At 41.4% G+C, this 14,086-nt stretch overlaps 1 protein-coding gene across 1 annotated transcript in view; it reads left to right on the forward strand.

Annotated features, from left to right (window-relative positions):
- The window catches only part of CFAP99 (cilia and flagella associated protein 99), a 102,970-nt gene that overhangs the window by 61,978 nt on the left and 26,906 nt on the right, over window positions 1–14,086 (forward strand). Inside the window, exons 8-13 of the mRNA XM_090035436.1 lie at window positions 1,206–1,271; window positions 2,177–2,233; window positions 5,036–5,124; window positions 8,606–8,810; window positions 10,152–10,293; window positions 11,915–12,066. Coding sequence (XP_089891562.1) covers window positions 1,206–1,271; window positions 2,177–2,233; window positions 5,036–5,124; window positions 8,606–8,810; window positions 10,152–10,293; window positions 11,915–12,066 — 711 coding nt within the window. The remainder of the gene's footprint in view (window positions 1–1,205; window positions 1,272–2,176; window positions 2,234–5,035; window positions 5,125–8,605; window positions 8,811–10,151; window positions 10,294–11,914; window positions 12,067–14,086) is intronic.

The raw sequence follows: 14,086 nt of genomic DNA on the forward strand, positions 1-14,086 counted from the left end.
TGTCGTCTGTCACCACTGATAACAGTCTAGCTCCATCCTCTTTGTAACCGCCCTTCAGGTAGTTAAAGGCTGCTGTCAATGCCGCCCCCTCCCCTGCCCCCCAGTCTTGTCTTCTGCAGACTAAATTAACCCAGTTCCCTCAGCCTCATCTCAGAAGTCATGTCCCCCAGCCTCCTCACCATGTTGCTCTCTGCTGGACTCTCTCCAACTTGTTTACATCTTTTATATAGTGGGGAGCCTAAAACTGGACACACTACTCCAGATGTGGCCTTACCAGTGCAGAATAGAGGAGAATAATTACTTCCTCAGTCTGCTGGCAACTCTTCTACTAATGCAGTCCAATATGCCGTTAGCCTTCTTGGCAACAAGGATACCCTGCTGACCCTTATCCAGCTTATTGTCCACTGTAACCCCCATGTCCTTTTCTGGACAGCTGCAGCTTAGCCAGTCTGTCCCCGGGCTGTAGCAGTGCATGGGATTCTTCCGTCCTATGTGCAAGACTTTATACTTGTCCTTGTTGAACCTCATGAGATTCCTTTTGACACAAGCCTCCAATTTATCTAGGTCATCCTAAATCCTAGCCCTACCCTCCAGTGTATCTACTATTCCTCCCCAACTTTGTGTCATCCACGAACTTGCTGAGGGTGCAATCCATCCCATCTTCCAGATCTTTAATGAAGATATCGAACAAAACTGGCCCCAGGACCAACCCCAGGGGCACTCCACTTGATATCAGCTGCCAGCTAGATGTTGAGCCATCAGTAACTACCTGCTGAACCTGACAATCCAGGCAGCTTTCTATCCACCTTAAAGTCCATTCATCCAACCCATACTTCCTCAGCTTGCTTGCAAGATTGCTGTGAGAGACTGTATCAAAAGCCTTGCTAAAGTCAAGGTATATTATGTCCGCTGCTTTTACCGTATCCCGTTATCTCATAGAAAACAATCAGGTTGGTCAAGCATGACATCCACACTGACTGTTCCTAATCATCTTCTCCTCCAAGTGCTTAGAAATGAATTCTTTGAGGATCTGCTCCATGAATTTTCCAGGGACTGAGGTGAAGGTGACTGGTCTGTAGTTCCCTGATGCACCAGCCCATGTAAATGTGAAGTCCTTTAATTCACAATAAAAATAGAGATTCTTAAGTTCCACAATGAAGATTTAAAATGGCCTTTTTTAAATACAATGTTTTATTTTTTTTCAGCATCTGGTGCTGGAAGCCAATGTTAACAAGTTCAAGTGTGCATTCTCCAAGCTTGATAAAAGAGAGGTAGGTTAAAAAACATTTGTAAATAAAAATCAATAAAATCCTTTCTGAGCACCAAGAAGATTCTCATTGTTCTTTGGGTTGAAATGATGCTACTATCACTTTATTTAAACCTTGAGAATGGAGTTTACGTAACACAGAGATCCTGGAGTACTTCAGTGCTCTCTCCCACCCTGCTTTTAATTCTACTCCAGCCGCTTTTCTAGCCATTCTAGCTGCTCTCCCTTCACCCATTAAGGGACTTTTCCATTCTTTTGAAACGCCACAGCTGAGTAGAAGCAGCCGCAGAATTCTTGGTTTGATTATATGATTCCTGATTCAGAGGTATAAATCATGCCCTTGATCATTGTAGTATCACATCTACATACCATTTATACTGTACTCATCACTATGGTTTCCAAGCACTTTCAATTGAGCCTCTGTAGCTAATAGCATAGAATGCAATTCCCTGTCATCAGAATTCCACATATAGCAAATAATTTCAGGAGATTTCCTTTGACGTAATTCATTGTCTCCACAAACATTTGCATTCAAATTAAGAACAGGCTGTGTTTATGGTATTTAGGTAGCATTCCAGAGTCCACATTTCTTTACCAAGCTTGCTTTTTTATTTAATTATTTTAGCCATTTCAATACATTTCCCGGTAATTAAGTAATCTTTGCAATGCCTTTTCTCAAGACCTTATTCTGCAATTATTAAGTATGCAGAAGTCTCAGAGTTTGGGGTGCATAACAGATTTCAAAGATGCAATGTTTGCAGGATCTTGTCCCAGGTGATAACATTTGCTATTCTAAAGGGAGTAATATTTCAGGTACAATTTGTGATATCTTTAATAAAGACATTTTTTCTTAGTATTTGAAATTGATATTTCTGAAGCAAAAGAAAATAAATGTTGGATGACTTGCAGAATGCATCTGAGGTTAAGAATAAACCAGAATTCCAGGCTCAAAAGATCCAAGGCAAGGTAAGTAACATTTCAAAATGATAAATGTTAGGATTGAATACTGTAGCTTGAAAATCATAGGGGCAGAATTAGTACTAGTCCAAAAAGGCACAATTCTAATGCCATCAGTAGCCCTACCTTAGGTGGTGATGGCATTAAAGTGACTTAAAACCTTCACTTCTATGTCACTAGTTCAAATCCAGATCCATCAGAGAGCTATAACCATTTTAACAGCTTCCTTACATAAGATGGACAAATGTGATTGTCTGTCTAGCTTCCCTTAAACATGCACTGAAGTCATAAAATCCATCATACTCATAGCCTTTGTTTTAGAAGTTTTGTGAAGAATTAAGACCCAGTTCCCTTCTCACTCTGAAGAGAAATAAGCACCTATGGAAACATTTACAACATACACACTTTTACAGACACACACATTTACAACATACAAACACAAAACCTACAGTATTTTTCTGTCTGAGAAGGACAGAAAATTTCAGTCTGAGAAGTATGATATATAATCTAAAACATTTAAATGTATCAGTGTGCATATTGTTATTTAAATTGTCTGCTTACATTCCATAAACTAAAAATATGAATCTAGTGTCCTATTAAAGTGGTCAGGTACACTTTTAATTTTTTCAGGTACCTTTTTCCAATAACTCAGTCACATTTATCTCATCTAAACACATTTGCCTTGAAGGTTAGTTACATGATTTTCATGGGACTACTATTACTTTCATAGATGAGATAAGGTTAGTGTTTACAAGTCTTAAATGTAGTCTAAACTCTCCTCACCCTCCCTCCTGCTAGTCCTTTCCCAAAACATAATTGAGAAAATCTAGGAAAACTGTCTCTCCAACATGCTAGTAAGCAGGTCACGAACCCCTTCTCAAAGAAAATCAAATTATATAAATTTTAAGCAGATTAAGGTCAGTTTACAATTTTCCTACATTCATTTACCTTTGAGTTAGAACAGCCATTGTACAATAAGCACATTTTCTCATTTCAGTCAGGCACCTTTATGATGTGCAGCCAAAAATTATTTACCACTGCTGTTATAAAATCTTTATTCTTTTTTCCCCATGCTGGCTGTGTGACAGTAAGTGCCTCATTACTTTGACTCGGCCTGCATAGTGCTCATATGAGGTCTTGCTCCCTACATATTTATTGGTTTAGGTAAGAAATAGCATGTTCATTAGGCAGAAATTTTGAATTATTTTTTCCACAGGCATTAGCATGGTTTGCATGTTGTCATATTGCTTCCATTTTTCCGTGGTTGAAAAGAGGGAAGGAATCACATGACCAAAAAGAATAAAGTGAAATTCAGATAGCACCGATAAAAGATAGCGCTGGTAACATAAGACGTTGACGATTCCATTCAGATTCTTTCTTTGTACTTTCTGTCACATATCTTGTGGGTCCTGGCAGTTTAACTGCATTTTATTTAACCATATTTCTTTTTAATAAAATGAAATAGGGAGTTTCCAAGTGAAAATTAGCCCTATAATAATTTCAGTTAGGGATCTTGGCCACTTTTCTATACAATTATAAAACATGAAAGGAGAATGAACAAGCAATTTACAAAAGCATCAAAGTATCCACATATTTCAAGGAAAAGTTTCAGTTTAGAGCCAGTACACTATAAAAAAAAGATGGAGGGAGAGCATATACACGATGCAGACACATAGAGAAAGGATAGAAGATGGACCAAAAAAAGGGGAAAAAAAAGAAGAGTGAGAACACAAGATGCTGAAAAAACTGAAGGCTGATGAAGGTAAAAAATAGAAAGGACGTTTAATGTTGTCTCCTCTTCCACACTTTGGGAGTGCTCACTTATTGCATTAAGAAGCAGGTTGGTAAATACATTTCATAGGTATGCTTATCTAGTTTCCCCCCTTATGTAGAAACATTATACTATTCACCTCCACTTACTGAATTTCCAAACTACATGGGTGATTGTTACTAACTTCACTTAATTCAGTACTGTTGTCTGTATTTTACGTTATTCAAATTATATTTGGGCCCATTTGTGTGTAGCTGTAAAGCTGATGGATCTGGCTTTCTGAAGACTCTACTTGTGTCAGAGCTATCCCTGGCTGGCATAGTGCCTGCTCCACTCCCTCTCTCAGTACCAGGAGTTATCTGGTAATCGCTCCTCTGGCAATACCTGCTCTGAAGAGGGATGGTGAAGCAGCCACAGGATTTAGTCTCAGCTGTCCAGTATCTCTGTCTGCACCACTGAAAGTCAATGAAATCTGTACTTCCTTTTATCCATATAGAAGTACCATTTTGTAGAAGCATATTAAGATTCAGTCAATTAATAGTTGCAAATAATTTTTTGAGATCCTCTAATGAAAGGTACTGCATATGACTGACTTGGATATTGGTCTGAGGTTCCTTCTTTTCAGTTCATCCAGAGGTGGGCACACAAAAAGTTTTGTGTTGGAAGTGGGTTGTATATTTTTTCCAAATCAGCTCCTAGTGCAATGTTTCTGTATGTAGGAATAAGTGAACTATTAAAAAAATTAAAAAGAAGTGAACACATTATATAGGATAGGACATGGTCCAAAAGTGATTACAAACTTATAATCTACTTGAGGGACCTTACTGATGTCTTAAGCAGCTCAAGTGGTTTATGAACAGCATGCAATTTCATTGCAAATGTCAGATTACTGCTTGGAGCAAATGTATTCCTTGTCTTGAAGGTGATTGAAAGTGATTGAATTACAGAGAACTGATTTATATAACCTCTTGAAATGGTGCTGTACACTATTTTATGATTTACATGGCTAACTATAATATATAAACTCATTTTCCTGACAGATTGACAATGTACCTATTAAATTAAATGCAGCAGCGATCTTAAGAGAGGGTGCCCTCTACCAGCGGAAAATGGAACAAGAGCTCAACAGGTACATACTGTAAATAATATTTTCCAGGTCCATTTTATACATCCCTTGATATTGTAAAGAGTACAATACAAGAGGTTAAGTAAAATCTAATTAAGCTAATATAGTGCATTTTGTGTAAAGCTTTATGAAAATGTTCTAACAACATGCATGATTAATAATGAACAGACTGGAATGAAATTTAACGTCTACACTGAATTGTCAAGGAATTATTTCATTTTATTGTAAATATAGTACAGTGTGTCTATCTTCTAATTCCAGCTAGTGCCCACTTGTACATTCCTGTTTTATATATACAAACACCTTTTTCTGGGTAAATAGTTACACAGATACACATCCAGACATGCGTAACAGATGTATACTTATAGGCTATATATGCATGACCATTAATATTAAGACAAATTCATCTCCATTTCCATCAGTACAATTACATCTGACCTCAGTGTGGTCTATTGCACTTAGAATTTCCTAGTCAAACTTTTATTTTTATACACACACACTTATTTCCATTATAATAAAAGAGTCTGGGTGTGCATTATTTAAAAGCCTTTGTTTCAACTGACCCATTAATTGTTGGGGTAATGGAGAAGAGAGTGACTGCTGAATAAACAATGCAAGTTGTGTTCTTTCACTTGAAGTATAGAAGTTAACAACAGTAATTTCAACAGAGTTAAAAGCTATAAAATGTTATGTTGAGTTATTATTACAAATCATCCACCCAGACTAGCAGGCTGATCACTAAACATTAGTAACCTCTTAAGAAGCATCTGACCTCCAAAAAGGTTCTGGGGTAAACATGCTGAATATAAGGTTTAAACTCATACCTGTCAAATATCCCTCGTTTTGAAGGATGTCACTCATTTTAATCCAAAGTCCACCTGTGTTCCATATAAATCTAGCAGCCCATCCTTATTACAGTTGAGTATAATGAAATCTGGGCCACTGAGTGAGTGCTGTCTGCTAGGGGTCAGTCCTTCAACATTAAGAGTCCTGCTTCAATAATGTGTTTGGTGTCATTCATTTTTTATATTTGTCACACATTCTGTTTCCATTTGCTGCTAGATTCTAGCCTGCTGTCATTCCTTGTAGCTCCACAGTGGAGCTACATTGATAGACATAAGCTGAGGAACTGACCTTTGGGCCCTGGCAGATTGAAAAGTATGAGTCTCAGGAATTTATTCTGAGTTAATTTGTCACTCATTGGACACGTCTACATGAGACGTTTACTGCAGTTGCCTAATTAGCTCCACAGTAAACATCTTGCATCTACACATGCGGTGCTACTAAGTCGCAGAAAACTAATAAACTTTGCAGCAGGGTAGTATTTGTAAATACAAGTACTATCCTACTGTGGAGTTATTTACTTTGCAAACGCCTACCTGGGAGCAAATTGCGCCTGATCAGCCCAACCAGCAAGGGACCACACTCCTGCTTACAGCCTAGTCACGTGACTCGGCAGCTGCAGTAGCCTCGTAGCACAGCCAGCTCCTCCATCACCCAACGCAACTACCTGCTATTTGGGCCTAACCCCATTCCCACTCCTGTGCCCTCTTCCAGCCTGGGGCTGCCCCCCAGATGCCAGTGCCACACTATCACCACCAGCCAGATCACAGGGCTGACCCCCGGGCCCTCTGCCAGTCCAGGGCTGGTACCTAGGCAGCTGCAGTCAGAGCCTGGAGCTTCCCCTGACGGCTGCAGGGGAGCAGAGCAGGGCAGGAGCAGCCCTGGCCTAAACTTCTCCTCCCTGGCTCAATTTGCTGCTGTCCTGGGCACACATGTAGACGCTGTGCCTGGGAGTGGTTTGCTGCAGTGCAATTTGCCCCATAGTTTATTCAGTCACATTAATTGCACGTGTAGATGCACTGTTCTGTTTCCGCATCATGAGTATATGCTATGTGAATCCAAAGGGTTTTTTTGCAGCATATAAAATTAAGTTCTCATCCTGGCACCCCCTCATAGTCAGAGCCTGGGGCTGGTGCCCTGCTCTTCCCCCTCCACAATTTTACTACTGTGCTCCTTGTGTGCATAATGGTTAGCAGCACACAATGCATCCTCCAATTTGAGAGCAATAACAAGTTGCAGCTCAGTGTGCACTGGTGCCCTTTTCCAAGGCTCCAAGCCAGTCTTCCTTCACATCAGGATTGGTATGGTGTCTTTGGGCCTGTGTAGACAAAACAGGGGTTCTAAATTGAAATGGTGGGTTTTAAAAAACACCACTTCAATTTAGGGCTGATTAAACCCATGTGTTGTATACACACCCTGCTGACTTACCTGTCTCTCCAGCGGGGAGGGGAGGTTGAGCTTCTGGCAGGCAGAGCAGTCTCTGGATTGCGGGGGAGGGGGCTGGGGCTTCCCTCCACAGCAGCAGTGCCGGTGCCTCCCCTGCAGCATGTACCCGCAGGTACCCAGCTCAGGCAGTCCCAGAGGGCACCGCAGCTGCAGAGGGAAGCACTGGGCCCCCACACAGCTCAGGCAGGCAGGCTTAGGGGGAGGGGGATCAGACTCACTGCTTTTCTTGAAGGAGTTTTTATTTGCTGTGCCCCAAGTCATTTAAGGCGCATTATGCCGCCAAATTTCCTACAGCAGCTGGAATTAATGCACAATACACCGCCAAGGCATGCAAACACCAACATCATCAAAGCAGTGCAAAAGCATTTAGCCTGCTTTAAAGTGTCATGCACACATACCTCTCGTTTCGCCTACACACAGCCTTTACTCTTGGTTTGGCTCTGCTTTCCTTTCTCAGTCCAACATAAACAATAAGGACAAGGTCTTGCCCAGTAGCTTGAAGACCTCATTGTCTCAGTGCAATGATGTTATAGTTGGTCTTAACTGCCATAATGCAGAATGACAGAATTAATAGAAAAAACTCTCCCAACAGGCAAAGTTTCATATCAGTGCTCTTTTAAAACTACCATCCAATTCAAAGAAAAGTGCTCAAGAGGTTGTAGAAAGACACCATTGCAATTATTCAGGTTTGTAAGCAAATGAAGTTCCTGCCTTGCTCTGAGCCAAACATCCCTGTATACATACATGGGGTCTGATTCTCCTCATGCTTATCTATGATGAAAAACAAAAATAACTCCTGAATCCCCACTAGCATAGGCAGGTCTAAGCAATAGGAGAACTAAGTTCATTGTGCATAGATAAAATTTATCCTCTTCTTGGGATTGAGTGTTATTGGTAGCTCCAGTGCCACATATGCGTACATGAACACACTGTCTTCTGCCCTTGGTATTCCTACTCTCTGTTTGCAGAGCCACCTGTGTCCCAGCCTCTTGTTCTTCCTACATTTTGGGAAATGCTCCTACACTTCTGGCTGAAGTTAACATGCACTTGCTCAGTGATCCAGCAATAATGGCCTTGATTCTTCAGGCAAAGATCAACACCTAACCTCAGAACCAGCAATAAGTGTTCTGCAGATCAGGACAGGCCCCAAAAGACTTCTCCTCCGTACAGAATCCTGTTTCTTTCCTATTGACAGAATTGAAAGTTTGCTGCAAGGGGCCCGTGACCCATCTGAATTCTTGGAGTGGCAAAAGCAGATGCGCAAAAAAGATTTGGAAGAACAGCTGGCTGAGATTGAGTGTAGAAGGCTTCAAGGGAAACTGAGTCATGAGGAGGCAGTTCTTGCACGCCAGAATGTAATTCAGGAAAACAAAAAGAAGGCTGACCTAATGAGAGAAGAGGTAATGGAGATTATAGAATGGCTCAGACATGGGTTTCCTATTGATATGGAGGCTTTTATGATATCAAGATACAGAATTTAAATCAAAACTGAGTATCTCTACATGAGACGGTACTGCGCAGTTGTTACTGTGCATTTATTTAGTACTTGTATTAGCAACTACTAAATAAATGTGCAGTAACTGGAGTTACGGTGCAGTAGTGCTGGCGAATATCTTCAGGTAATATTCTACACATGCGTTTAGTTCAGGTGATTAGCACTCTGTGCTGTGAGGTGCTACTGCACAGTATTTTTTTGCTACTCTGCAGTCAGCATCTCATGTAGACATGCCCACTTTTTATTACTTTAACAGTAGATTGCAGCTAATGCAAGAATCTCATGCCTTAAATCACATCAACAGAACTTGTAGTATATTTGAAATAAATGGTTTAAAGTAACGGTGACCAGCCTTCTGGTCCTGGGACCAGATAAGTAGCATGGGGCCAGTCTAAAGGTCAGCTTCCATCTGAGATTGGCATGTGAAGTTGGTCCATGGGTGCAATCCAGTGTGCTAGCCTGACTCCTAGGTAGGAGCCCACAATTGGGAGTTGAGCACCACTGGTGTAAAGTAACTAAGTGCAGATACTTAGCTTTAGATGCATTTGCTTTGAGTATAATCATTATGTGGGTAACTGCATTACTGTGTTAGAATGGAGTCAAGGCAAGTAAATCTGAAAAGGTCTGCCTTGCTCATCTTATTTGCTTTCTGGGTTATATGGAGCCTCTTCACTGGGGAAGCCCAATGACAGAACATGCATTAAACAAACAGCTATTTCAAGAAATAAATACATTTCCAAGTGCGCAGTTTTTTAGGCTAAAAAACACCTCTCTTCTCCCAAACACATGTAACCAAGAACTAAGAGCTGCATTACAGAAATGCAGTGCAGGCTCATAGCTAAAACCAGGGTTGTGTCAGGCTGTACTGTTCTCAGTACAGCAGGACCAGTGCACAGGGCAGCTCCTTATCTGCTCTTAGAAGAAATTGGGAGAAAGCCCAAGGACATGGTGAAAAGGAACATCCTGTCCTTAGTGCTTTCTCTCTGGCCTTCTGAACAGCCTGTTTCTTGTTTCCCTGGCTATTGAGGTTGCTCTAGCCCTGGAGCTCCATCAAACTTTACAAGTTGCTATAACAGAGGCAGAAGCAGGTCCCCTGAATTGGGATTCCTCTTCTGTCCCCCCACAACATATGTGTTACTTGTGGAGGTGAACATCTGGCAAAACCAGTATCCTTCCACCGTTTAAATGGTTTGAAGCATAAAAACTGTCAGAAGCTTTACTGACTTGTTATTTGCTTGGGGTTTAGATAGGGGAACTGATGTGCCAGTATGCAGAGAGACGCCTTCAGGAACAGAAGGAAATGAGAGAGTTGGTGGAACAAGTGGTAGAAGGACACAAGAACGTGAAGCAAGCAAAAATGAAGCTCCAGAAATATAAACGGCAAATAGGTATTCATATTGCAAAAATGATAGCAGACCATGCTGCTCTTGATTTCTTCTCAATTTCAACACATGACTCCTAGTTTTGTTAGAAAGGAGAGGAGAGGAGAAAAATTCTAGAATACATATCCCTACACTCCATTATAAGCTGTACAGTATAGTATACAATACAGGCAGTCCTCAGACTTAAGACACAATTGGTTCCTGAAAACTGTGTCTTAAGTCGAAACATTGCAACTCAGAACCAATTTTCTCATACAAAACAATGTTATAAATGGGAGATTTGTTCCTGAACCAAGGCCCAATACCCTATTTTCACCAAAAATACCCCAGAATTTTGTACTCAATCAATTATAGATGAGTAATATAGCTACATTAATGTATTTATATTGTAAATAGCAATCATATTGATTTGGAAGGACTTATTCGAGGTGACTTTGCTGGACTTTTTGAAAGGCTCTTGGTTGGACTTTTCGAAGGATTCTTGGCTGGAGTCTTCTCAGGAGTCTCACCTGCAGGTTTTTCTGGAGTCTTGTCTGCTTTCTTAAAGAAAATGTTCAAGGAAGTTTGGACAGATGTTCTCCAGGGAGATGAGCGACTCAGTGAACTTGTTTGCTGGCATGGCATTGCATCAGATCAAGTGTTGTAAGTCGAAACTGGCGTTGTAAAGTTGAAATGGGGTGTCAATTTATAAATGTTGTAAGTGCGAAACGTTGTAACTTGAACTGTTGTAAGTTGAGGACTGCCTGTATACAAATAAGCAACTCCAAGAGCTGCTCTAATTAAAGCACCCTTAGCATCTTATGTATCTTATGTCCCCACACTTCAAAATGGCACCAGGAGCACTTTATCTAAAACTCATGAATGCCATTTTGAAGCGCAGAGATGCTGATACATGAGATGCAGAGGTCGGTTGGCTGGAGTGCACTAATTAGCCTCTTCCAGCAGACTCGATTAATCAAGTCTGCTCCAGCGCACTGTAATTACAGCACGTTGGAGCAGCCTCCCAGTTTGTGTACAGGCACCCATGAAGGCTGGGCAGGAGGCTGGTCCATCCTTCTCCCCAGGGACTTGCATGGTGCTTACATTATCACAAAGCTGTAATAACATTCAGTGGAGTAATAGACAGCCTCTAACATTGAGAGCTGAGAAGTGCAGAAGGTAAGATCTCACTAGAAAAAAAATTCTCCTCTGTAAAGAATTTTCATTATTTTGCTTTCTAAGAGATTACTCACAATACAGTCTCTAGAGTATCTTGCAAGGCTAGCAATATTTGCTTCTGTATAGGAGCTGTATATCTAAATACTAAATAGTATGCATTTCCCTGCATTTTGGTCTTTTCAGTCTAAATTAGAAAATAAATTACTAAATACTAATTTAATGTGTCAACCCTAAACAAACTAATGTATATTTTAGCTGTGAGTTTTATAAGTTTCATAGAATCACAGATATTAGAGTCAGAAAGTACTGGTAATTATTTGTTTTTTCTAATCATTTCTCCCACCAATGAAAGATTGTTCCCTGAAGTATATTCAGATTGGTATTATTATTGTCATTACTGATGTGTGAAAGACATTCAAAGGATACTTCCTACAGCAACTAGCTAACATATGTTAGTTGATTCTTTTAGTTCAGGAAGTGTCCGAAGAGAGCCGGGAACTTCTTCGTCAAGCTTTGGAAGAAGCAGAGGAAAAGCTTAGAAAAAGATATGAATTGATTCAACAGATCCGAGCCATTGAATCTTTACCACTCTTTAGGAACAAGTTTGTTGATTTAACCCAGGTAAGATCAGAGTGAAAAATAATCATCTTACAGTCAAGTGTTTATTGTATATGTTTCACACATGCATGTTAATGACCATATTTACTTGAATCCAAGATGAGGTTTCTTTCCCCATTCAACATTGGGGGTGGGGTAAGGGAGGGAGAAAGCCTTATCTTTAATTTGAGTACCAGCCCCAGGTAGACAGCAGCTATGGCTGTGGCCTTGATCCAGCCCTGGGGCTGGAGCCAGAGCCACTGCTGATTGCCCTGGGGCTGGAGCCAGAGCCAGAGCCACTGCTGCCTGGCTGGGGCTGGAGCTCCTGCTGCCACTACCACTGCCACTATTGCCTGGCTGGGGCTAGGGCTGGGGCCGGGGCCACTGATACCACTTCTGCCAGATGGGGCTGAAGCCAGAACCACCATTGCTTGCTGTCCAGGCCCAAGGCCAGAGCTGCTGTGTGCTGTGACCCGGGACCAGAGCCAGAGCCACAGCCAGAACAGCTACATAAGATAAGTGGCAGTGGGGGAGGGTCAAGCAGTGGAGGGGGAAAGAAATAGAGATGCAGGCAACAGGTGGGGCTGGTCTCCCCAACCTCTTGCCCTCCTTCTATGTGCCTCCCACCACTTTACCTGCTTTTTGGCCCCTTGCCACTGTTTTACCCACCAACAGCAGTAGGGAGAACGAATTTAAGACAACCATCCAATAATTAGATTTTAGACATGGAAAATTATAGCAATTATCTTTAGAATTATAATAAGTTATAATTTTCTATGTGTATAATCTAATTATTGGGAGGGGTTCTTCAATTTGAAGTAATCTTGGATACAGTAAATATAGTACATACTACACAGCATTATACACCATATGAACCCAATATAGGCACCTTACATTGACAGTCAAATCCAATCCTGAATATTCTCAAAGTTTGTAAAAAACTTTTTAGTGGAGAACATTGTGATCTCAGATGAAATCATGAACTTGTTGAAGTTGAGGCAAACTGGGACCAGGATTTCACCCCTCACAGGAGAGTTTAATTTGCCCATGTACACATGTGCAGCATCATGCTAATGTGGCTATAATGTGTCCTCTTAGAGAGCTAGTATGCCACAAATGTTCCCATAAGCAATACTGCTACAATGGTGGAATTAGTCCTTTCAGTACAACCCCACAATAGTCCTGCATAACCTTCAAGGTGCCAACAGAGGTTACATTTTTTATGCAGTCAGCCCCCTGAAAGTGCTCTACAGCCATGCCGTGACACACATACACAGCTGCAGAGTGCTTTTAAAGTGACCAATTGCATGACAAATTAAACATCATCAAATGAGTTATCAGGTGAAGGTGCTCCACTTTAGAGCGCCTTTGGGAACTTGTGTTTCCTAGAGTTAATATGTCACACAATCCCAGCCCTGCACCTGAAGCTGTTCCCTTCTCTCCTCCCCGTCTCTTCCTGCTGACAGCCCCAGAGCTGGGGAGGGCTGGGCAGGACTGGGGCAGAGAGGTGGCTCCTCGTCTGCTGGCAGGTTTCTTGCAGGCAGGCTTGATCCTCTCCTGATCCAACAGGCAAACATCTGTTGGGTTGGTGGGGGGGGTTCTCTAACTCATGGCACTTTATGTGAAGCACCATGAGTTAAACCGGGGGCCTCCATGTCTGTCTGTTCCCTCAGTGACATTTTTAGAACCTGGCTCTGCCACTTGTCAGTCCAGTCACCTACTGCCTGGAATCAGCTTCAGGAGCATCAGAGATATAATTTAACTACCCTAAGCTCCACCCAGGACTTCCTTGTCCCCTCTGCCCCACCCTCCACATACCCCAGGATAATATTAAAGTATAAGAAGATAAAGCAAAATAAAATCTCCAAACCTCTTTATTTTAGTTTCAATTTTTCTCTTGGAAACTCAGCTGAAAAACACAAAGAAAAAAATCAGCAGAAACCAAAACAGAGAGACAGTGTTCTTCCTTCAGTGGGAACTAGCACAACCATCAGTTTTCACTCCTGAGAGCTGAAGACAACCAGGTCTTTAGTTAATAGCCAGG

Source organism: Crocodylus siamensis, chromosome 2, assembly GCF_052110815.1.
Source record: "Crocodylus siamensis isolate JL-2025a chromosome 2, ASM5211081v1, whole genome shotgun sequence".
Taxonomy (NCBI): domain Eukaryota; kingdom Metazoa; phylum Chordata; order Crocodylia; family Crocodylidae; genus Crocodylus; species Crocodylus siamensis.